The sequence below is a fragment of the Heterodontus francisci genome, chromosome 22 (assembly GCF_036365525.1).
Source record: "Heterodontus francisci isolate sHetFra1 chromosome 22, sHetFra1.hap1, whole genome shotgun sequence".
Lineage (NCBI taxonomy): Eukaryota > Metazoa > Chordata > Chondrichthyes > Heterodontiformes > Heterodontidae > Heterodontus > Heterodontus francisci.
The window spans coordinates 76455726-76480770 of NC_090392.1; the positions used below are offsets into that span (position 1 = coordinate 76455726).

The 25045-nt window shown below is 47.2% G+C and overlaps 1 protein-coding gene across 1 annotated transcript in view; it reads left to right on the top strand.

The window, feature by feature from the left end:
* LOC137381575 (sodium channel subunit beta-4-like) overlaps positions 1–23779 on the top strand; it is a 59094-nt gene extending 35315 nt beyond the window's left edge. Inside the window, exons 4-5 of the mRNA XM_068054268.1 lie at positions 21689–21818; positions 23651–23779. Of these exons, the coding sequence (XP_067910369.1) occupies positions 21689–21818; positions 23651–23738 (218 nt within the window). The 3' untranslated portion in view covers positions 23739–23779. The remainder of the gene's footprint in view (positions 1–21688; positions 21819–23650) is intronic.
* The last annotated feature ends 1266 nt before the right edge of the window (positions 23780–25045 follow it).

A 25045-nucleotide genomic window follows, 5' to 3' on the forward strand; every position in this document is an offset into this window, starting at 1 on the left:
ACTGTTCCCCCGTGTATCTCTGTATCTCTACATCCCACTGTTCCCCTGTGTATCTCTGTATCTCTACATCCCTCTGTTCCCACATGTATCTCTGTATCTCTACATCCCACTGTTACCCTGTGTATCTCTGTATCTCTACATCCCACTGTTCCCCCGTGTATCTCTGTATCTCTACATCCCTCTGTTCCCACATGTATCTCTGTATCTCTACATCCCACTGTTCCCCCGTGTATCTCTGTATCTCTACATCCCACTGTTCCCCTGTGTATCTCTGTATCTCTACATCCCTCTGTTCCCACATGTATCTCTGTATCTCTACATCCCACTGTTCCCCCGTGTATCTCTGTATCTCTACATCCCTCTGTTCCCACATGTATCTCTGTATCTCTACATCCCACTGTTCCCCTGTGTATCTCTGTATCTCTACATCCCTCTGTTCCCACATGTATCTCTGTATCTCTACATCCCACTGTTCCCCTGTGTATCTCTGTATCTCTACATCCCTCTGTTCCCACATGTATCTCTGTATCTCTACATCCCACTGTTCCCCTGTGTATCGCTGTATCTCTACATCCCTCTGTTCCCACATGTATCTCTGTATCTCTACATCCCACTGTTCCCCTGTGTATCTCTGTATCTCTACATCCCACTGTTCCCCTGTGTATCTCTGTATCTCTACATCCCTCTGTTCCCACATGTATCTCTGTATCTCTACATCCCACTGTTCCCCTGTGTATCTCTGTATCTCTACATCCGACTGTTCCCCCGTGTATCTCTGTATCTCTACATCCCACTGTTCCCCCGCGTATCTCTGTATCTCTACATCCCACTGTTCCCCCGTGTATCTCTGTATCTCTACATCCCACTGTTCCCCCGCATATCTCTGTATCTCTACATCCCACTGTTCCCCCGCGTATCTCTGTATCTCTACAGCCCAATGTTCCCCTATGTATCTCTGTATCTCTGCATCCCACTGTTCCCCCGTGTATCTCTGTATCTCTACAGCCCAATGTTCCCCTATGTATCTCTGTATCTCTGCATCCCACTGTTCCCCCGTGTATCTCTGTATCTCTACATCCCACTGTTCCCCCGTGTATCTCTGTATCTCTGCATCCCACTGTTCCCCCGTGTATCTCTGTATCTCTACATCCCACTGTTCCCCCGTGTATCTCTGTATCTCTACATCCCACTGTTCCCACGTGTATCTCTGTATCTCTACATCCCACTGTTCCCACGTGTATCTCTGTATCTCTACATCCCACTGTTCCCACGTGTATCTCTGTATCTCTACATCCCACTGTTCCCCCGCGTATCTCTACATCCCACTGTTCCCACATGTATCTCTGTATCTCTACATCCCACTGTTCCCCTGTGTATCTCTGTATCTCTACATCCCACTGTTCCCCCCCGTATCTCTACATCCCACTGTTCCCACGTGTATCTCTGTATCTCTACATCCCACTGTTCCCCCGCGTATCTCTACATCCCACTGTTCCCACATGTATCTCTGTATCTCTACATCCCACTGTTCCCCCGCGTATCTCTACATCCCACTGTTCCCCCGCGTATCTCTACATCCCACTGTTCCCACATGTATCTCTGTATCTCTACATCCCACTGTTCCCCCGCGTATCTCTACATCCCACTGTTCCCACATGTATCTCTGTATCTCTACATCCCACTGTTCCCACATGTATCTCTACATCCCACTGTTCCCACGTGTATCTCTGTATCTCTACATCCCACTGTTCCCCTGTGTATCTCTGTATCTCTACATCCCACTGTTCCCCTGTGTATCTCTGTATCTCTACATCCCACTGTTCCCCTGTGTATCTCTGTATCTCTACATCCCACTGTTCCCACGTGTATCTCTGTATCTCTCCATCCCACTGTTCCCCTGTGTATCTCTGTATCTGTACATCCTACTGTTCCCACATGTATCTCTGTATCTCTACATCCCACTGTTCCCCCGTGTATCTCTACATCCCACTGTTCCCCCGTGTATCTCTGTATCTCTACATCCCACTGTTCCCCCGCGTATCTCTGTATCTCTACATCCCACTGTTCCCCTGTGTATCTCTGTATCTCTACAGCCCAATGTTCCCCTATGTATCTCTGTATCTCTACATCCCACTGTTCCCCCGTGTATCTCTGTATCTCTACATCCCACTGTTCCCACGTGTATCTCTGTATCTCTACATCCCACTGTTCCCCTGTGTATCTCTGTAACTCTACATCCCACTGTTCCCACATGTATCTCTGTATCTCTACATCCCACTGTTCCCCCGCGTATCTCTACATCCCACTGTTCCCACGTGTATCTCTGTATCTCTACATCCCACTGTTCCCACATGTATCTCTGTATCTCTACATCCCACTGTTCCCCTGTGTATCTCTGTATCTCTACATCCCACTGTTCCCACATGTATCTCTGTATCTCTACATCCCACTGTTCCCCCGCGTATCTCTACATCCCACTGTTCCCACGTGTATCTCTGTATCTCTACATCCCACTGTTCCCCTGTGTATCTCTGTATCTCTACATCCCACTGTTCCCACATGTATCTCTGTATCTCTACATCCCACTGTTCCCACATGTATCTCTACATCCCACTGTTCCCACGTGTATCTCTGTATCTCTACATCCCACTGTTCCCCTGTGTATCTCTGTATCTCTACATCCCACTGTTCCCACGTGTATCTCTGTATCTCTCCATCCCACTGTTCCCCTGTGTATCTCTGTATCTCTACATCCTACTGTTCCCACATGTATCTCTGTATCTCTACATCCCACTGTTCCCCCGTGTATCTCTACATCCCACTGTTCCCCCGTGTATCTCTGTATCTCTACATCCCACTGTTCCCCCGTGTATCTCTGTATCTCTACATCCCTCTGTTCCCACATGTATCTCTGTATCTCTACATCCCACTGTTCCCCTGTGTATCGCTGTATCTCTACATCCCTCTGTTCCCACATGTATCTCTGTATCTCTACATCCCTCTGTTCCCACATGTATCTCTGTATCTCTACATCCCACTGTTCCCCTGTGTATCTCTGTATCTCTGCATCCCTCTGTTCCCACATGTATCTCTGTATCTCTACATCCCACTGTTCCCCCGTGTATCTCTGTATCTCTACATCTCTCTGTTCCGACATGTATCTCTGTATCTCTACATCCCACTGTTCCCCCGCGTATCTCTACATCCCACTGTTCCCCCGTGTATCTCTGTATCTCTACATCCCTCTGTTCCCACATGTATCTCTGTATCTCTACATCCCACTGTTCCCCTGTGTATCTCTGTATCTCTACATCCCTCTGTTCCCACATGTATCTCTGTATCTCTACATCCCACTGTTCCCCTGTGTATCTCTGTATCTCTACATCCCTCTGTTCCCACATGTATCTCTGTATCTCTACATCCCACTGTTCCCCTGTGTATCTCTGTATCTCTACATCCCTCTGTTCCCCCGCGTATCTCTACATCCCACTGTTCCCCCGTGTATCTCTGTATCTCTACATCCCTCTGTTCCCACATGTATCTCTGTATCTCTACATCCCACTGTTCCCCTGTGTATCTCTGTATCTCTACATCCCTCTGTTCCCACATGTATCTCTGTATCTCTACATCCCACTGTTCCCCTGTGTATCTCTGTATCTCTACATCCCTCTGTTCCCACATGTATCTCTGTATCTCTACATCCCACTGTTCCCCTGTGTATCTCTGTATCTCTACATCCCTCTGTTCCCCCGCGTATCTCTACATCCCACTGTTCCCCCGTGTATCTCTGTATCTCTACATCCCTCTGTTCCCACATGTATCTCTGTATCTCTACATCCCACTGTTCCCCTGTGTATCTCTGTATCTCTACATCCCACTGTACCCCCGTGTATCTCTGTATCTCTACATCCCACTGTTCCCCCGCGTATCTCTGTATCTCTACATCCCACTGTTCCCACATGTATCTCTGTATCTCTACATCCTACTGTTCCCACATGTATCTCTGTATCTCTACATCCCACTGTTCCCCCGCGTATCTCTACATCCCACTGTTCCCCTGTGTATCTCTGTATCTCTACATCCCACTGTTCCCACATGTATCTCTGTATCTCTACATCCCACTGTTCCCACATGTATCTCTACATCCCACTGTTCCCACGTGTATCTCTGTATCTCTACATCCCACTGTTCCCCTGTGTATCTCTGTATCTCTACATCCCACTGTTCCCACGTGTATCTCTGTATCTCTCCATCCCACTGTTCCCCTGTGTATCTCTGTATCTCTACATCCCACTGTTCCCCTGTGTATCTCTGTATCTCTACATCCTACTGTTCCCACATGTATCTCTGTATCTCTACATCCCACTGTTCCCCCGTGTATCTCTACATCCCACTGTTCCCCCGTGTATCTCTGTATCTCTACATCCCACTGTTCCCCCGCGTATCTCTGTATCTCTACATCCCACTGTTCCCCTGTGTATCTCTGTATCTCTACAGCCCAATGTTCCCCTATGTATCTCTGTATCTCTGCATCCCACTGTTCCCCCGTGTATCTCTGTATCTCTACATCCCACTGTTCCCCCGCGTATCTCTGTATCTCTACATCCCACTGTTCCCCTGTGTATCTCTGTATCTCTACAGCCCAATGTTCCCCTATGTATCTCTGTATCTCTACATCCCACTGTTCCCACGTGTATCTCTGTATCTCTACATCCCACTGTTCCCCTGTGTATCTCTGTATCTCTACATCCCACTGTTCCCACATGTATCTCTGTATCTCTACATCCCACTGTTCCCCCGCGTATCTCTACATCCCACTGTTCCCACGTGTATCTCTGTATCTCTACATCCCACTGTTCCCCTGTGTATCTCTGTATCTCTACATCCCACTGTTCCCACATGTATCTCTACATCCCACTGTTCCCACATGTATCTCTACATCCCACTGTTCCCCTGTGTATCTCTGTATCTCTACATCCCACTGTTCCCACGTGTATCTCTGTATCTCTACATCCCACTGTTCCCCTGTGTATCTCTGTATCTCTACATCCCACTGTTCCCACGTGTATCTCTGTATCTCTCCATCCCACTGTTCCCCTGTGTATCTCTGTATCTCTACATCCTACTGTTCCCACATGTATCTCTGTATCTCTACATCCCACTGTTCCCCCGTGTATCTCTACATCCCACTGTTCCCCCGTGTATCTCTGTATCTCTACATCCCACTGTTCCCCCGTGTATCTCTGTATCTCTACATCCCTCTGTTCCCACATGCATCTCTGTATCTCTACATCCCACTGTTCCCCTGTGTATCGCTGTATCTCTACATCCCTCTGTTCCCACATGTATCTCTGTATCTCTACATCCCTCTGTTCCCACATGTATCTCTGTATCTCTACATCCCACTGTTCCCCTGTGTATCTCTGTATCTCTGCATCCCTCTGTTCCCACATGTATCTCTGTATCTCTACATCCCACTGTTCCCCCGTGTATCTCTGTATCTCTACATCCCTCTGTTCCGACATGTATCTCTGTATCTCTACATCCCACTGTTCCCACATGTATCTCTACATCCCACTGTTCCCCCGTGTATCTCTACATCTCACTGTTCCCCCGTGTATCTCTGTATCTCTACATCCCACTGTTCCCCCGCGTATCTCTACATCCCACTGTTCCCCCGTGTATCTCTGTATCTCTACATCCCTCTGTTCCCACATGTATCTCTGTATCTCTACATCCCACTGTTCCCCTGTGTATCTCTGTATCTCTACATCCCTCTGTTCCCACATGTATCTCTGTATCTCTACATCCCACTGTTCCCCTGTGTATCGCTGTATCTCTACATCCCTCTGTTCCCACATGTATCTCTGTATCTCTACATCCCACTGTTCCCCTGTGTATCTCTGTATCTCTACATCCCTCTGTTCCCACATGTATCTCTGTATCTCTACATCCCACTGTTCCCCTGTGTATCTCTGTATCTCTACATCCCTCTGTTCCCACATGTATCTCTGTATCTCTACATCCCACTGTTCCCCTGTGTATCGCTGTATCTCTACATCCCTCTGTTCCCACATGTATCTCTGTATCTCTACATCCCACTGTTCCCCTGTGTATCTCTGTATCTCTACATCCCTCTGTTCCCACATGTATCTCTGTATCTCTACATCCCACTGTTCCCCTGTGTATCTCTGTATCTCTACATCCCTCTGTTCCCACATGTATCTCTGTATCTCTACATCCCACTGTTCCCCTGTGTATCTCTGTATCTCTACATCCCTCTGTTCCCACATGTATCTCTGTATCTCTACATCCCACTGTTCCCCTGTGTATCTCTGTATCTCTACATCCCACTGTTCCCCTGTGTATCTCTGTATCTCTACATCCCACTGTTCCCCTGTGTATCTCTGTATCTCTACATCCCACTGTTCCCACGTGTATCTCTGTATCTCTCCATCCCACTGTTCCCCTGTGTATCTCTGTATCTGTACATCCTACTGTTCCCACATGTATCTCTGTATCTCTACATCCCACTGTTCCCCCGTGTATCTCTACATCCCACTGTTCCCCCGTGTATCTCTGTATCTCTACATCCCACTGTTCCCCCGCGTATCTCTGTATCTCTACATCCCACTGTTCCCCTGTGTATCTCTGTATCTCTACAGCCCAATGTTCCCCTATGTATCTCTGTATCTCTACATCCCACTGTTCCCCCGTGTATCTCTGTATCTCTACATCCCACTGTTCCCACGTGTATCTCTGTATCTCTACATCCCACTGTTCCCCTGTGTATCTCTGTAACTCTACATCCCACTGTTCCCACATGTATCTCTGTATCTCTACATCCCACTGTTCCCCCGCGTATCTCTACATCCCACTGTTCCCACGTGTATCTCTGTATCTCTACATCCCACTGTTCCCACATGTATCTCTGTATCTCTACATCCCACTGTTCCCCTGTGTATCTCTGTATCTCTACATCCCACTGTTCCCACATGTATCTCTGTATCTCTACATCCCACTGTTCCCCCGCGTATCTCTACATCCCACTGTTCCCACGTGTATCTCTGTATCTCTACATCCCACTGTTCCCCTGTGTATCTCTGTATCTCTACATCCCACTGTTCCCACATGTATCTCTGTATCTCTACATCCCACTGTTCCCACATGTATCTCTACATCCCACTGTTCCCACGTGTATCTCTGTATCTCTACATCCCACTGTTCCCCTGTGTATCTCTGTATCTCTACATCCCACTGTTCCCACGTGTATCTCTGTATCTCTCCATCCCACTGTTCCCCTGTGTATCTCTGTATCTCTACATCCTACTGTTCCCACATGTATCTCTGTATCTCTACATCCCACTGTTCCCCCGTGTATCTCTACATCCCACTGTTCCCCCGTGTATCTCTGTATCTCTACATCCCACTGTTCCCCCGTGTATCTCTGTATCTCTACATCCCTCTGTTCCCACATGTATCTCTGTATCTCTACATCCCACTGTTCCCCTGTGTATCGCTGTATCTCTACATCCCTCTGTTCCCACATGTATCTCTGTATCTCTACATCCCTCTGTTCCCACATGTATCTCTGTATCTCTACATCCCACTGTTCCCCTGTGTATCTCTGTATCTCTGCATCCCTCTGTTCCCACATGTATCTCTGTATCTCTACATCCCACTGTTCCCCCGTGTATCTCTGTATCTCTACATCTCTCTGTTCCGACATGTATCTCTGTATCTCTACATCCCACTGTTCCCCCGCGTATCTCTACATCCCACTGTTCCCCCGTGTATCTCTGTATCTCTACATCCCTCTGTTCCCACATGTATCTCTGTATCTCTACATCCCACTGTTCCCCTGTGTATCTCTGTATCTCTACATCCCTCTGTTCCCACATGTATCTCTGTATCTCTACATCCCACTGTTCCCCTGTGTATCTCTGTATCTCTACATCCCTCTGTTCCCACATGTATCTCTGTATCTCTACATCCCACTGTTCCCCTGTGTATCTCTGTATCTCTACATCCCTCTGTTCCCCCGCGTATCTCTACATCCCACTGTTCCCCCGTGTATCTCTGTATCTCTACATCCCTCTGTTCCCACATGTATCTCTGTATCTCTACATCCCACTGTTCCCCTGTGTATCTCTGTATCTCTACATCCCTCTGTTCCCACATGTATCTCTGTATCTCTACATCCCACTGTTCCCCTGTGTATCTCTGTATCTCTACATCCCTCTGTTCCCACATGTATCTCTGTATCTCTACATCCCACTGTTCCCCTGTGTATCTCTGTATCTCTACATCCCTCTGTTCCCCCGCGTATCTCTACATCCCACTGTTCCCCCGTGTATCTCTGTATCTCTACATCCCTCTGTTCCCACATGTATCTCTGTATCTCTACATCCCACTGTTCCCCTGTGTATCTCTGTATCTCTACATCCCACTGTACCCCCGTGTATCTCTGTATCTCTACATCCCACTGTTCCCCCGCGTATCTCTGTATCTCTACATCCCACTGTTCCCACATGTATCTCTGTATCTCTACATCCTACTGTTCCCACATGTATCTCTGTATCTCTACATCCCACTGTTCCCCCGCGTATCTCTACATCCCACTGTTCCCCTGTGTATCTCTGTATCTCTACATCCCACTGTTCCCACATGTATCTCTGTATCTCTACATCCCACTGTTCCCACATGTATCTCTACATCCCACTGTTCCCACGTGTATCTCTGTATCTCTACATCCCACTGTTCCCCTGTGTATCTCTGTATCTCTACATCCCACTGTTCCCACGTGTATCTCTGTATCTCTCCATCCCACTGTTCCCCTGTGTATCTCTGTATCTCTACATCCCACTGTTCCCCTGTGTATCTCTGTATCTCTACATCCTACTGTTCCCACATGTATCTCTGTATCTCTACATCCCACTGTTCCCCCGTGTATCTCTACATCCCACTGTTCCCCCGTGTATCTCTGTATCTCTACATCCCACTGTTCCCCCGCGTATCTCTGTATCTCTACATCCCACTGTTCCCCTGTGTATCTCTGTATCTCTACAGCCCAATGTTCCCCTATGTATCTCTGTATCTCTGCATCCCACTGTTCCCCCGTGTATCTCTGTATCTCTACATCCCACTGTTCCCCCGCGTATCTCTGTATCTCTACATCCCACTGTTCCCCTGTGTATCTCTGTATCTCTACAGCCCAATGTTCCCCTATGTATCTCTGTATCTCTACATCCCACTGTTCCCACGTGTATCTCTGTATCTCTACATCCCACTGTTCCCCTGTGTATCTCTGTATCTCTACATCCCACTGTTCCCACATGTATCTCTGTATCTCTACATCCCACTGTTCCCCCGCGTATCTCTACATCCCACTGTTCCCACGTGTATCTCTGTATCTCTACATCCCACTGTTCCCCTGTGTATCTCTGTATCTCTACATCCCACTGTTCCCACATGTATCTCTACATCCCACTGTTCCCACATGTATCTCTACATCCCACTGTTCCCCTGTGTATCTCTGTATCTCTACATCCCACTGTTCCCACGTGTATCTCTGTATCTCTACATCCCACTGTTCCCCTGTGTATCTCTGTATCTCTACATCCCACTGTTCCCACGTGTATCTCTGTATCTCTCCATCCCACTGTTCCCCTGTGTATCTCTGTATCTCTACATCCTACTGTTCCCACATGTATCTCTGTATCTCTACATCCCACTGTTCCCCCGTGTATCTCTACATCCCACTGTTCCCCCGTGTATCTCTGTATCTCTACATCCCACTGTTCCCCCGTGTATCTCTGTATCTCTACATCCCTCTGTTCCCACATGCATCTCTGTATCTCTACATCCCACTGTTCCCCTGTGTATCGCTGTATCTCTACATCCCTCTGTTCCCACATGTATCTCTGTATCTCTACATCCCTCTGTTCCCACATGTATCTCTGTATCTCTACATCCCACTGTTCCCCTGTGTATCTCTGTATCTCTGCATCCCTCTGTTCCCACATGTATCTCTGTATCTCTACATCCCACTGTTCCCCCGTGTATCTCTGTATCTCTACATCCCTCTGTTCCGACATGTATCTCTGTATCTCTACATCCCACTGTTCCCACATGTATCTCTACATCCCACTGTTCCCCCGTGTATCTCTACATCTCACTGTTCCCCCGTGTATCTCTGTATCTCTACATCCCACTGTTCCCCCGCGTATCTCTACATCCCACTGTTCCCCCGTGTATCTCTGTATCTCTACATCCCTCTGTTCCCACATGTATCTCTGTATCTCTACATCCCACTGTTCCCCTGTGTATCTCTGTATCTCTACATCCCTCTGTTCCCACATGTATCTCTGTATCTCTACATCCCACTGTTCCCCTGTGTATCGCTGTATCTCTACATCCCTCTGTTCCCACATGTATCTCTGTATCTCTACATCCCACTGTTCCCCTGTGTATCTCTGTATCTCTACATCCCTCTGTTCCCACATGTATCTCTGTATCTCTACATCCCACTGTTCCCCTGTGTATCTCTGTATCTCTACATCCCTCTGTTCCCACATGTATCTCTGTATCTCTACATCCCACTGTTCCCCTGTGTATCGCTGTATCTCTACATCCCTCTGTTCCCACATGTATCTCTGTATCTCTACATCCCACTGTTCCCCTGTGTATCTCTGTATCTCTACATCCCTCTGTTCCCACATGTATCTCTGTATCTCTACATCCCACTGTTCCCCTGTGTATCGCTGTATCTCTACATCCCTCTGTTCCCACGTGTATCTCTGTATCTCTACATCCCACTGTTCCCCTGTGTATCTCTGTATCTCTACATCCCACTGTTCCCCCGTGTATCTCTGTATCTCTACATCCCTCTGTTCCCACATGTATCTCTGTATCTCTACATCCCACTGTTCCCCTGTGTATCGCTGTATCTCTACATCCCTCTGTTCCCACATGTATCTCTGTATCTCTACATCCCACTGTTCCCCGTGTATCTCTGTATCTCTACATCCCTCTGTTCCCACATGTATCTCTGTATCTCTACATCCCACTGTTCCCCTGTGTATCTCTGTATCTCTACATCCCACTGTACCCCCGTGTATCTCTGTATCTGTGCATCCCACTGTTCCCCTGTGTATCTCTGTATCTCTACATCCGACTGTTCCCCCGTGTATCTCTGTATCTCTACATCCCACTGTTCCCCCGCGTATCTCTGTATCTCTACATCCCACTGTTCCCCTGTGTATCTCTGTATCTCTACAGCCCAATGTTCCCCTATGTATCTCTGTATCTCTGCATCCCACTGTTCCCCCGTGTATCTCTGTATCTCTACATCCCACTGTTCCCCCGTGTATCTCTGTATCTCTACATCCCACTGTTCCCACGTGTATCTCTGCATCTCTACATCCCACTGTTCCCCTGTGTATCTCTGTATCTCTACATCCCACTGTTCCCACATGTATCTCTGTATCTCTACATCCCACTGTTCCCACATGTATCTCTACATCCCACTGTTCCCCCGTGTATCTCTGTATCTCTACATCCCACTGTTCCCCCGCGTATCTCTACATCCCACTGTTCCCCCGTGTATCTCTGTATCTCTACATCCCTCTGTTCCCACATGTATCTCTGTATCTCTACATCCCACTGTTCCCCCGTGTATCTCTGTATCTGTGCATCCCACTGTTCCCCTGTGTATCTCTGTATCTCTACATCCGACTGTTCCCCCGTGTATCTCTGTATCTCTACATCCCACTGTTCCCCCGCGTATCTCTGTATCTCTACATCCCACTGTTCCCCCGTGTATCTCTGTATCTCTACATCCCACTGTTCCCCCGCATATCTCTGTATCTCTACATCCCACTGTTCCCCCGCGTATCTCTGTATCTCTACATCCCACTGTTCCCCTGTGTATCTCTGTATCTCTACAGCCCAATGTTCCCCTATGTATCTCTGTATCTCTGCATCCCACTGTTCCCCCGTGTATCTCTGTATCTCTACATCCCACTGTTCCCCCGTGTATCTCTGTATCTCTACATCCCACTGTTCCCACGTGTATCTCTGTATCTCTACATCCCACTGTTCCCACGTGTATCTCTGTATCTCTACATCCCACTGTTCCCACGTGTATCTCTGTATCTCTACATCCCACTGTTCCCCTGTGTATCTCTGTATCTCTACATCCCACTGTTCCCCCGCGTATCTCTACATCCCACTGTTCCCACGTGTATCTCTGTATCTCTACATCCCACTGTTCCCCTGTGTATCTCTGTATCTCTACATCCCACTGTTCCCCTGTGTATCTCTGTATCTCTACATCCCACTGTTCCCACATGTATCTCTGTATCTCTACATCCCACTGTTCCCACGTGTATCTCTGTATCTCTACATCCCACTGTTCCCCTGTGTATCTCTGTATCTCTACATCCCACTGTTCCCACGTGTATCTCTGTATCTCTACATCCCACTGTTCCCCTGTGTATCTCTGTATCTCTACATCCTACTGTTCCCACATGTATCTCTGTATCTCTACATCCCACTGTTCCCCCGTGTATCTCTACATCCCACTGTTCCCCCGTGTATCTCTGTATCTCTACATCCCTCTGTTCCCCTGTGTATCGCTGTATCTCTACATCCCTCTGTTCCCACATGTATCTCTGTATCTCTACATCCCTCTGTTCCCACATGTATCTCTGTATCTCTACATCCCACTGTTCCCACATGTATCTCTACATCCCACTGTTCCCCCGCGTATCTCTACATCCCACTGTTCCCCCGTGTATCTCTGTATCTCTACATCCCTCTGTTCCCCTGTGTATCGCTGTATCTCTACATCCCTCTGTTCCCACATGTATCTCTGTATCTCTACATCCCTCTGTTCCCACATGTATCTCTGTATCTCTACATCCCACTGTTCCCACATGTATCTCTACATCCCACTGTTCCCCCGCGTATCTCTACATCCCACTGTTCCCCCGTGTATCTCTGTATCTCTACATCCCTCTGTTCCCACATGTATCTCTGTATCTCTACATCCCACTGTTCCCCTGTGTATCTCTGTATCTCTACATCCCACTGTTCCCACATGTATCTCTACATCCCACTGTTCCCCCGTGTATCTCTGTATCTCTACATCCCACTGTTCCCCCGCGTATCTCTACATCCCACTGTTCCCACGTGTATCTCTGTATCTCTACATCCCACTGTTCCCACATGTATCTCTGTATCTCTACATCCCACTGTTCCCATGTGTATCTCTGTATCTCTACATCCCACTGTTCCCCCGTGTATCTCTGTATCTCTACATCCCACTGTTCCCCCGCGTATCTCTACATCCCACTGTTCCCACGTGTATCTCTGTATCTCTACATCCCACTGTTCCCGTGTGTATCTCTGTATCTCTACATCCCACTGTTCCCCTATGTATCTCTGTATCTCTGCATCCCACTGTTCCCCCGTGTATCTCTGTATCTCTACATCCCACTGTTCCCCCGTGTATCTCTGTATCTCTACATCCCACTGTTCCCACGTGTATCTCTCTATCTCTACATCCCACTGTTCCCGTGTGTATCTCTGTATCTCTACATCCCACTGTTCCCACATGTATCTCTGTATCTCTACATCCCACTGTTCCCCGTGTATCTCTGTATCTCTACATCCCTCTGTTCCCACATGTATCTCTGTATCTCTACATCCCACTGTTCCCCTGTGTATCTCTGTATCTCTACATCCCACTGTACCCCCGTGTATCTCTGTATCTGTGCATCCCACTGTTCCCCTGTGTATCTCTGTATCTCTACATCCGACTGTTCCCCCGTGTATCTCTGTATCTCTACATCCCACTGTTCCCCCGCGTATCTCTGTATCTCTACATCCCACTGTTCCCCTGTGTATCTCTGTATCTCTACAGCCCAATGTTCCCCTATGTATCTCTGTATCTCTGCATCCCACTGTTCCCCCGTGTATCTCTGTATCTCTACATCCCACTGTTCCCCCGTGTATCTCTGTATCTCTACATCCCACTGTTCCCACGTGTATCTCTGCATCTCTACATCCCACTGTTCCCCTGTGTATCTCTGTATCTCTACATCCCACTGTTCCCACATGTATCTCTGTATCTCTACATCCCACTGTTCCCACATGTATCTCTACATCCCACTGTTCCCCCGTGTATCTCTGTATCTCTACATCCCACTGTTCCCCCGCGTATCTCTACATCCCACTGTTCCCCCGTGTATCTCTGTATCTCTACATCCCTCTGTTCCCACATGTATCTCTGTATCTCTACATCCCACTGTTCCCCTGTGTATCTCTGTATCTCTACATCCCACTGTACCCCCGTGTATCTCTGTATCTGTGCATCCCACTGTTCCCCTGTGTATCTCTGTATCTCTACATCCGACTGTTCCCCCGTGTATCTCTGTATCTCTACATCCCACTGTTCCCCCGCGTATCTCTGTATCTCTACATCCCACTGTTCCCCCGTGTATCTCTGTATCTCTACATCCCACTGTTCCCCCGCATATCTCTGTATCTCTACATCCCACTGTTCCCCCGCGTATCTCTGTATCTCTACATCCCACTGTTCCCCTGTGTATCTCTGTATCTCTACAGCCCAATGTTCCCCTATGTATCTCTGTATCTCTGCATCCCACTGTTCCCCCGTGTATCTCTGTATCTCTACATCCCACTGTTCCCCCGTGTATCTCTGTATCTCTACATCCCACTGTTCCCACGTGTATCTCTGTATCTCTACATCCCACTGTTCCCACGTGTATCTCTGTATCTCTACATCCCACTGTTCCCACGTGTATCTCTGTATCTCTACATCCCACTGTTCCCCTGTGTATCTCTGTATCTCTACATCCCACTGTTCCCACATGTATCTCTGTATCTCTACATCCCACTGTTCCCCCGCGTATCTCTACATCCCACTGTTCCCCCGCATATCTCTGTATCTCTACATCCCACTGTTCCCCCGCGTATCTCTGTATCTCTACATCCCACTGTTCCCCTGTGTATCTCTGTATCTATACAGCCCAATGTTCCCCTATGTATCTCTGTATCTCTGCATCCCACTGTTCCCCCGTGTATCTCTGTATCTCTACATCCCACTGTTCCCCCGTGTATCTCTGTATCTCTACATCCCACTGTTCCCACGTGTATCTCTGTATCTCTACATCCCACTGTTCCCACGTGTATCTCTGTATCTCTACATCCCACTGTTCCCACGTGTATCTCTGTATCTCTACATCCCACTGTTCCCCTGTGTATCTCTGTATCTCTACATCCCACTGTTCCCCCGCGTATCTCTACATCCCACTGTTCCCACGTGTATCTCTGTATCTCTACATCCCACTGTTCCCCTGTGTATCTCTGTATCTCTACATCCCACTGTTCCCACATGTATCTCTGTATCTCTACATCCCACTGTTCCCACGTGTATCTCTGTATCTCTACATCCCACTGTTCCCCTGTGTATCTCTGTATCTCTACATCCCACTGTTCCCACGTGTATCTCTGTATCTCTACATCCCACTGTTCCCTGTGTATCTCTGTATCTCTACATCCTACTGTTCCCACATGTATCTCTGTATCTCTACATCCCACTGTTCCCCCGTGTATCTCTACATCCCACTGTTCCCCCGTGTATCTCTGTATCTCTACATCCCTCTGTTCCCCTGTGTATCGCTGTATCTCTACATCCCTCTGTTCCCACATGTATCTCTGTATCTCTACATCCCTCTGTTCCCACATGTATCTCTGTATCTCTACATCCCACTGTTCCCACATGTATCTCTACATCCCACTGTTCCCCCGCGTATCTCTACATCCCACTGTTCCCCCGTGTATCTCTGTATCTCTACATCCCTCTGTTCCCCTGTGTATCGCTGTATCTCTACATCCCTCTGTTCCCACATGTATCTCTGTATCTCTACATCCCTCTGTTCCCACATGTATCTCTGTATCTCTACATCCCACTGTTCCCACATGTATCTCTACATCCCACTGTTCCCCCGCGTATCTCTACATCCCACTGTTCCCCCGTGTATCTCTGTATCTCTACATCCCTCTGTTCCCACATGTATCTCTGTATCTCTACATCCCACTGTTCCCCTGTGTATCTCTGTATCTCTACATCCCACTGTTCCCACATGTATCTCTGTATCTCTACATCCCACTGTTCCCCTGTGTATCTCTGTATCTCTACATCCCACTGTTCCCACATGTATCTCTGTATCTCTACATCCCACTGTTCCCCCGTGTATCTCTGTATCTCTACATCCCACTGTTCCCCCGTGTATCTCTGGATCTCTACATCCCACTGTTCCCCCGCGTATCTCTACATCCCACTGTTCCCACGTGTATCTCTGTATCTCTACATCCCACTGTTCCCACATGTATCTCTGTATCTCTACATCCCACTGTTCCCATGTGTATCTCTGTATCTCTACATCCCACTGTTCCCCCGTGTATCTCTGTATCTCTACATCCCACTGTTCCCCCGCGTATCTCTACATCCCACTGTTCCCACGTGTATCTCTGTATCTCTACATCCCACTGTTCCCGTGTGTATCTCTGTATCTCTACATCCCACTGTTCCCACATGTATCTCTGTATCTCTACATCCCACTGTTCCCACATGTATCTCTACATCCCACTGTTCCCACGTGTATCTCTGTATCTCTACATCCCACTGTTCCCCTGTGTATCTCTGTATCTCTACATCCCACTGTTCCCACGTGTATCTCTGTATCTCTGCATCCCACTGTTCCCCTGTGTATCTCTGTATCTCTACATCCTACTGTTCCCACATGTATCTCTGTATCTCTGCATCCCACTGTTCCCCTGTGTATCTCTGTATCTCTACATCCCACTGTTCCCCTGTGTATCTCTGTATCTCTACATCCCACTGTTCCCACGTGTATCTCTGTATCTCTGCATCCCACTGTTCCCCTGTGTATCTCTGTATCTCTACATCCCACTGTTCCCCCGTGTATCTCTACATCCCACTGTTCCCCCGTGTATCTCTGTATCTCTACATCCCACTGTTCCCCCGTGTATCTCTGTATCTCTACATCCCTCTGTTCCCACATGTATCTCTGTATCTCTACATCCCACTGTTCCCCTGTGTATCTCTGTATCTCTACATCCCTCTGTTCCCCCGTGTATCTCTGTATCTCTACATCCCTCTGTTCCCACATGTATCTCTGTATCTCTACATCCCACTGTTCCCCTGTGTATCTCTGTATCTCTACATCCCTCTGTTCCCACATGTATCTCTGTATCTCTACATCCCACTGTTCCCCCGTGTATCTCTGTATCTCTACATCCCTCTGTTCCCACATGTATCTCTGTATCTCTACATCCCACTGTTCCCCTGTGTATCTCTGTATCTCTACATCCCTCTGTTCCCACATGTATCTCTGTATCTCTACATCCCACTGTTCCCCTGTGTATCTCTGTATCTCTACATCCCTCTGTTCCCACATGTATCTCTGTATCTCTACATCCCACTGTTCCCCTGTGTATCTCTGTATCTCTACATCCCTCTGTTCCCACATGTATCTCTGTATCTCTACATCCCACTGTTCCCACATGTATCTCTGTATCTCTACATCCCACTGTTCCCCTGTGTATCTCTGTATCTCTACATCCCTCTGTTCCCACATGTATCTCTGTATCTCTACATCCCACTGTTCCCCTGTGTATCTCTGTATCTCTACATCCCTCTGTTCCCACATGTGTCTCTGTATCTCTACATCCCACTGTTCCCCTGTGTATCTCTGTATCTCTACATCCCTCTGTTCCCACATGTATCTCTGTATCTCTACATCCCACTGTTCCCACATGTATCTCTGTATCTCTACATCCCACTGTTCCCCCGTGTATCTCTGTATCTCTACATCCCTCTGTTCCCACATGTATCTCTGTATCTCTACATCCCACTGTTCCCCTGTGTATCTCTGTATCTCTACATCCCACTGTTCCCCTGTGTATCTCTGTATCTCTACATCCCTCTGTTCCCACATGGATCTCTGTATCCCTACATCCCACTGTTCCCCTGTGTATCTCTGTATCTCTACATCCCACTGTTCCCCCGTGTATCTCTGTATCTCTACATCCCTCTGTTCCCACATGTATCTCTGTATCTCTACATCCCACTGTTCCCACATGTATCTCTGTATCTCTACAGCCCAATGTTCCCCCGTGTATCTCTGTATCTCTACATCCCTCTGTTCCCACATGTATCTCTGCATCTCTACATCCCACTGTTCCCCTGTGTATCTCTGTATCTCTACATCCCACTGTTCCCCTGTGTATCTCTGTATCTCTACATCCCTCTGTTCCCACATGGATCTCTGTATCTCTACATCCCACTGTTCCCCTGTGTATCTCTGTATCTCTACATCCCACTGTTCCCCCGTGTATCTCTGTATCTCTACATCCCTCTGTTCCCACATGTATCTCTGTATCTCTACATCCCACTGTTCCCCTGTGTATCTCTGTATCTCTACATCCCACTGTTCCCCCGTGTATCTCTGTATCTCTGCATCCCACTGTTCCCCCGTGTATCTCTGTATCTCTACATCCCTCTGTTCCCACATGTATCTCTGTATCTCTACATCCCACTGTTCCCCTGTGTGTATCTCTACATCCCACTGTTCCCCCGTGTATCTCTGTATCTCTGCATCCCACTGTTCCCCCGTGTATCTCTGTATCTCTACATCCCTCTGTTCCCACATGTATCTCTGTATCTCTACATCCCACTGTTCCCCTGTGTATCTCTGTATCTCTACATCCCACTGTTCCCCCGTGTATCTCTGTATCTCTACATCCCTCTGTTCCCACATGTATCTCTGTATCTCTACATCCCTCTGTTCCCACATGTATCTCTGTATCTCTACATCCCACTGTTCCCCTGTGTATCTCTGTATCTCTACATCCCACTGTTTTTTTTTAGAATTAGAAACATTACAGCGCAGTACAGGCCCTTCGGCCCTCGATGTTGCGCCGACCTGTGAAACCATCTGACCTACACTATTCCATTTTCATCCATATGTCTATCCATTTGGCTTGTTCTCTAGTTGGCTCCTCAATGCATTGGTCCAGAAAACCATCCCGCATACACTCCACGAATGTTCCCCGGGTATCTCTGTATCTCTACATCCCACTGTTCCCCCGTGTATCTCTGTATCTCTACATCCTTCTGTTCCCACATGTATCTCTGTATCTCTACATCCCTCTGTTCCCACATGTATCTCTGTATCTCTACATCCCACTGTTCCCCCGTGTATCTCTGTATCTCTACATCCCACTGTTCCCCCGTGTATCTCTGTATCTCTACATCCTTCTGTTCCCACATGTATCTCTGTATCTCTACATCCCTCTGCTCCCACATGTATCTCTGTATCTCTACATCCCTCTGTTCCCACATGTATCTCTGTATCTCTACATCCCACTGTTCCCCCGTGTATCTCTGTATCTCTACATCCCACTGTTTCCCCGTGTATCTCTGTATCTCTACATCCCACTGTTCCCCCGCGTATCTCTGTATCTCTACATCCCTCTGTTCCCACATGTATCTCTGTATCTCTACATCCCACTGTTCCCACATGTATCTCTGTATCTCTACATCCCACTGTTCCCCCGTGTATCTCTGTATCTCTACATCCCTCTGTTCCCACATGTATCTCTGTATCTCTACATCCCACTGTTCCCCCGTGTATCTCTGTATCTCTACATCCTTCTGTTCCCACATGTATCTCTGTATCTCTACATCCCTCTGTTCCCACATGTATCTCTGTATCTCTACATCCCTCTGTTCCCACATGTATCTCTGTATCTCTACATCCCACTGTTCCCCCGTGTATCTCTGTATCTCTACATCCCACTGTTCCCCCGTGTATCTCTGTATCTCTACATCCCACTGTTCCCCCGCGTATCTCTGTATCTCTACATCCCTCTGTTCCCACATGTATCTCTGTATCTCTACATCCCACTGTTCCCACATGTATCTCTGTATCTCTACATCCCACTGTTCCCCCGTGTATCTCTGTATCTCTACATCCCTCTGTTCCCACATGTATCTCTGTATCTCTACATCCCACTGTTCCCACATGTATCTCTGTATCTCTACATCCCACTGTTCCCCCGTGTATCTCTGTATCTCTACATCCCACTGTTCCCCCGTGTATCTCTGTATCTCTACATCCCGCTGTTCCCACATGTATCTCTGTATCTCTACATCCCACTGTTCCCCCGTGTATCTCTGTATCTCTACATCCCACTGTTCCCACATGTATCTCTGTATCTCTACATCCCACTGTTCCCACATGTATCTCTGTATCTCTACATCCCACTGTTCCCCCGTGTATCTCTGTATCTCTACATCCCACTGTTCCCCCGTGTATCTCTGTATCTCTACATCCCTCTGTTCCCACATGTATCTCTGTATCTCTACACCCCACTGTTCCCCTGTGTATCTCTGTATCTCTACATCCCACTGTTCCCCTTGTATCTCTGTATCTCTACATCCCTCTGTTCCCACATGTATCTCTGTATCTCTACATCCCTCTGTTCCCACATGTATCTCTGTATCTCTACATCCCACTGTTCCCACATGTATCTCTGTATCTCTACATCCCACTGTTCCCCCGTGTATCTCTGTATCTCTACATCCCACTGTTCCCACATGTATCTCTGTATCTCTACATCCCACTGTTCCCCCGTGTATCTCTGTATCTCTACATCCCACTGTTCCCCTTGTATCTCTGTATCTCTACATCCCTCTGTTCCCACATGTATCTCTGTATCTCTACATCCCTCTGTTCCCACATGTATCTCTGTATCTCTACATCCCACTGTTCCCACATGTATCTCTGTATCTCTACATCCCACTGTTCCCCCGTGTATCTCTGTATCTCTACATCCCACTGTTCCCCCGTGTATCTCTGTATCTCTACATCCCACTGTTCCCACATGTATCTCTATATCCCACTGTTCCCCCGTGTATCTCTGTATCTCTACATCCCACTGTTCCCCCGTGTATCTCTGTATCTCTACATCCCACTGTTCCCCCGTGTATCTCTGTATCTCTACACCCCACTGTTCCCCTGTGTATCTCTGTATCTCTACATCCCTCTGTTCCCACATGTATCTCTGTATCTCTACATCCCTCTGTTCCCACATGTATCTCTGTATCTCTACATCCCACTGTTCCCCCGTGTATCTCTGTATCTCTACATCCCACTGTTCCCACATGTATCTCTATATCCCACTGTTCCCCCGTGTATCTCTGTATCTCTACATCCCACTGTTCCCCCGTGTATCTCTGTATCTCTACATCCCACTGTTCCCCCGTGTATCTCTGTATCTCTACACCCCACTGTTCCCCTGTGTATCTCTGTATCTCTACATCCCACTGTTCCCCTTGTATCTCTGTATCTCTACATCCCTCTGTTCCCACATGTATCTCTGTATCTCTACATCCCTCTGTTCCCACATGTATCTCTGTATCTCTACATCCCACTGTTCCCCCGTGTATCTCTGTATCTCTACATCCCACTGCGTTTTCCCTGTTATCCCACAGTACCTTAATTACTTAAGTATGCGTCCATCTGGTGATTGTCATTGTACTAATTTGTAAAACTTTCCCTTTGTGTTGCAGTGGTAGAAGCGGACAACACTTTGACAAAGATCATTCTCTCAGTTGTCGGAGGGTTGATAGGACTCCTCATTCTAATATTTATTATTAAAAAACTTGTAATGTTTATAATTAAGCAAGTTGGAAAGAAGAAGTAAGTAAGGCACAAATATGCAGAACGTTATTATTTAAAAACTATTTGAAAGAGAAAGCTTGCATCGAGCAATTTGTGGAATGAGAATATGAACTAGCTAATTAACTGTAACATGCTCTGATATACCTCGCACCACTCACTCGAATAGGTGGTGCCTATAGTTTGATCGTCGTGGCTCTGCGTTATCCTATATGAACGAACACAATTAAAAATATTAAACCACAGTTCAGTCGTTAGTAGGAATGCAGTTCAACAATGGCACTGGCGCAATCGGCCAAATGGCCTTCTGTTGTACGACTCTCTGTAGAGAGGGCTTTTAACTCTTTGGTCAACTCGGAGATATCAAGGACTGAACAAGATACAGTCCACAGTGTTTACTGCTAGATAATCAACTTTGCTATTTCTGTGAAAATATGAATAATAAGATCCTTCATACAATCAGTACAAATATTACTTGTGTCTGAGATTTCAGCTTTGCAGTAGGACTGTTCCACCTAACATGACACAACTTGTTCCAGTGTTGAACTATAGTCCATACTTGGCATGGATAACTCCATATAACAGAGTAACAAGGATTAATTGTACTCTTCCTGTTGATGACTAGAGCCTGAATCAAGGCTTAAAAAGCCTTTTCCTGATCAGGTAGCATTTGAAACAGACTTGTTTAAATTATGTTTCTCTCCAGTGCTCAGGGGGGTGAATTTTCAGGGACTTTGCATGCAATAATATTACTCATGCATTTCTTGCTCTTCGAGGTTATATACTATTGTGTCACTCTCTGATTTCCCACTTCTATATTCCAGTGCAATATTTTTCACACTCTCCTGCCCCCAATCGCTTTCAGCTTGTCTAATTATTTTACATCAGGACTCAACTAAAACTGGCTGTAAATAATTTACACACTTAATTGTTACATTCCCGACTGATTGCATTGTCATTTTGTGTCACGAATGGCGATGTGCATCAGAGGGCATGATCTTCCTGTGCCAGGTCACCCAAATCTGAACTTGGACCTCCCCACTTCTCCCCCAGTCCTTTGGCCATGGCTCCCCGACTTTGGTTTATTTATCCCCTCTTTCATTGGTTTGTGCCCGCTTGCACCCCTCTGAGCCATGGCTCATTGGTGCCTGACTCAGAAGGTGGTGTGTTCAGGTCTCACTTCAGAGACTTGAGCACATCATCAAGGTTGACGCTCTAGTGCACTGCTGAGGGAGTGCTGCACTTACTGAGGTGCCGTCTTTTGGATGAGACATTAAACTGAGGTCCTGACTGACCTCTCCATTGGACCTAAAAAAATCCCTGGCACTATTTCGAAGAACAGGGGAGTCCTCCCTGGTACCCTGGGCAATATTTATCCCTCAACCAATATCACGAAAAAAAAATCTGGTCATTATTTCATTGCTGTTTGTGGGAGCTTGCTGTGCACAAAGTGCTGCTGCATTTCCTACATTACAACAGTATCCACACTTCATTGGTTGAAAAGCACTTTGGGAATTCCTGAGGTTGTGAAAGGTGGTATATAAATGCAAGTTATTTCTTGTTTTGAAAACATACCCTGAGTTTTCTCGAAGTTGTTACCGCTGCACTGCTGTATCTTCACTGTATGAATGGCGGAAACACCCCCTCTGTCTACCATTCTAGCGAAGTTATGGCGTGGTTATGGTGCAGTCACAGCAGTGCATTTGGAGGCAGCTCTGAGGAAATTCAGGACCAAGGTGTTTTAATCGATTCATGCCGCGTTTGCTTGCTCGTATCCCCATAAGGAAAGTGTTAACTGTATGACACCAGTGAGTAGGTGGTTCTATTCATGGTGCTTGCTGTGGTCTCTCTAGGAAGGAGTGCCTGGTAAACTCCTGTGCCAACACTGAATGTGGACATTACGGTTCCAAAACCGACCTCAAAACCCCACCAAAGGCTTGAAGATTGCACCGATTTTAGCATCAGTGCTTAAAGACATGTGACGTGCCTATAAATACACTAGCGGGTACACACTGTTTATAAGGTAACCCTGCTACATCTCCAACAGGTTGGGGGTGGGGTGGATGAATTGTACACAGTTGCGCGGGAGACGTGGGCCATCAGTGTGACCATTTTGAGACACCACAGTTATGGACGTTAATTCATTCCCGACTGCCCTGCTCACACGTACTGTCTACTCCTCCCTTCTCCCATCCTCAGTACTGTCATATCCAGCTCTGAGATGTTAGGGCATGCAACTCATCTGCCTTGCAGCATGCACATTCTATTCATACAGGGATTGACACCAACTGTGTAGCACCAGACTTGTATCGCATGTTGCCTTTTAGCCTATGTGTTACTGTCCTTTTAAGCTCCTTCCTTTTGATTTGGTGTCCCCTAAAGAACTATTAGCTTTCCTCTACATCAACTGCAGTCAATAGCTCACTAATACCCACTGGTAATTTATCACTTCTGATTAATCCAAAGTCACGCTGGGCAGCCCTGGAGGCTGGTGTGAACCTGAAAAGGCTCTGAAACCCAAGCTTTTCCTGTGTCATGTGCTGTTGGAAAGATATTGAGGAGCTACTTTCCTTGTGGAGAGTCAACCAGCTAAATTAGGGACACGATGATCAGACAAATTTATTTAGCATTAATTGCCAGGCCAACAGTAGCCACGTTTGGGAAAGGTTTCCAACTCATTTTGTAAATCAACTGGAATTCATATCCAGCTAACTAGTTTAAACAGATCACCTGATGCAGTTAGGGGTAGTTAGAACTGTGGTAACCAGTAGAGGAGTAATTCCAATTGTGAAGTGGTGCTATCTGGGTCATTTCTGAGAAATCACCAGGGCCAAGCAGCATTTATAAGGTTTTGCTTTGGGATGATACACTCCCAGTCTGGAGCATGGTTCCGTGTGAGTGTAGCTTGGGGCATCAGCCACAGATGCCAAAGTTCCTCAATCACCATGTTCCTAATTCTCTGATCGATATACATAACTGAAAGCAGAGTCTTGCATCGGTTACCCTGCAATTGAAGGTTTTACGGCACAACAGGAGGCCATTTGGACCATGTCTGTGCTGGCCAAAAAAAGAGCTGTCCAGTCTAATCCAACCTTCCAGCTCTTGGTCTATAGCATTGTAGGTTACAGGGCCTCAAGTGAATACCACCCTTTCAGGCAGTGAGTTCCAGACCCCTGCCACACCCTGGATGAAAAACTTACTGCTCAACTCCCCTCTAATCCTTTTGCCAATTACTTTAAATCTATGTG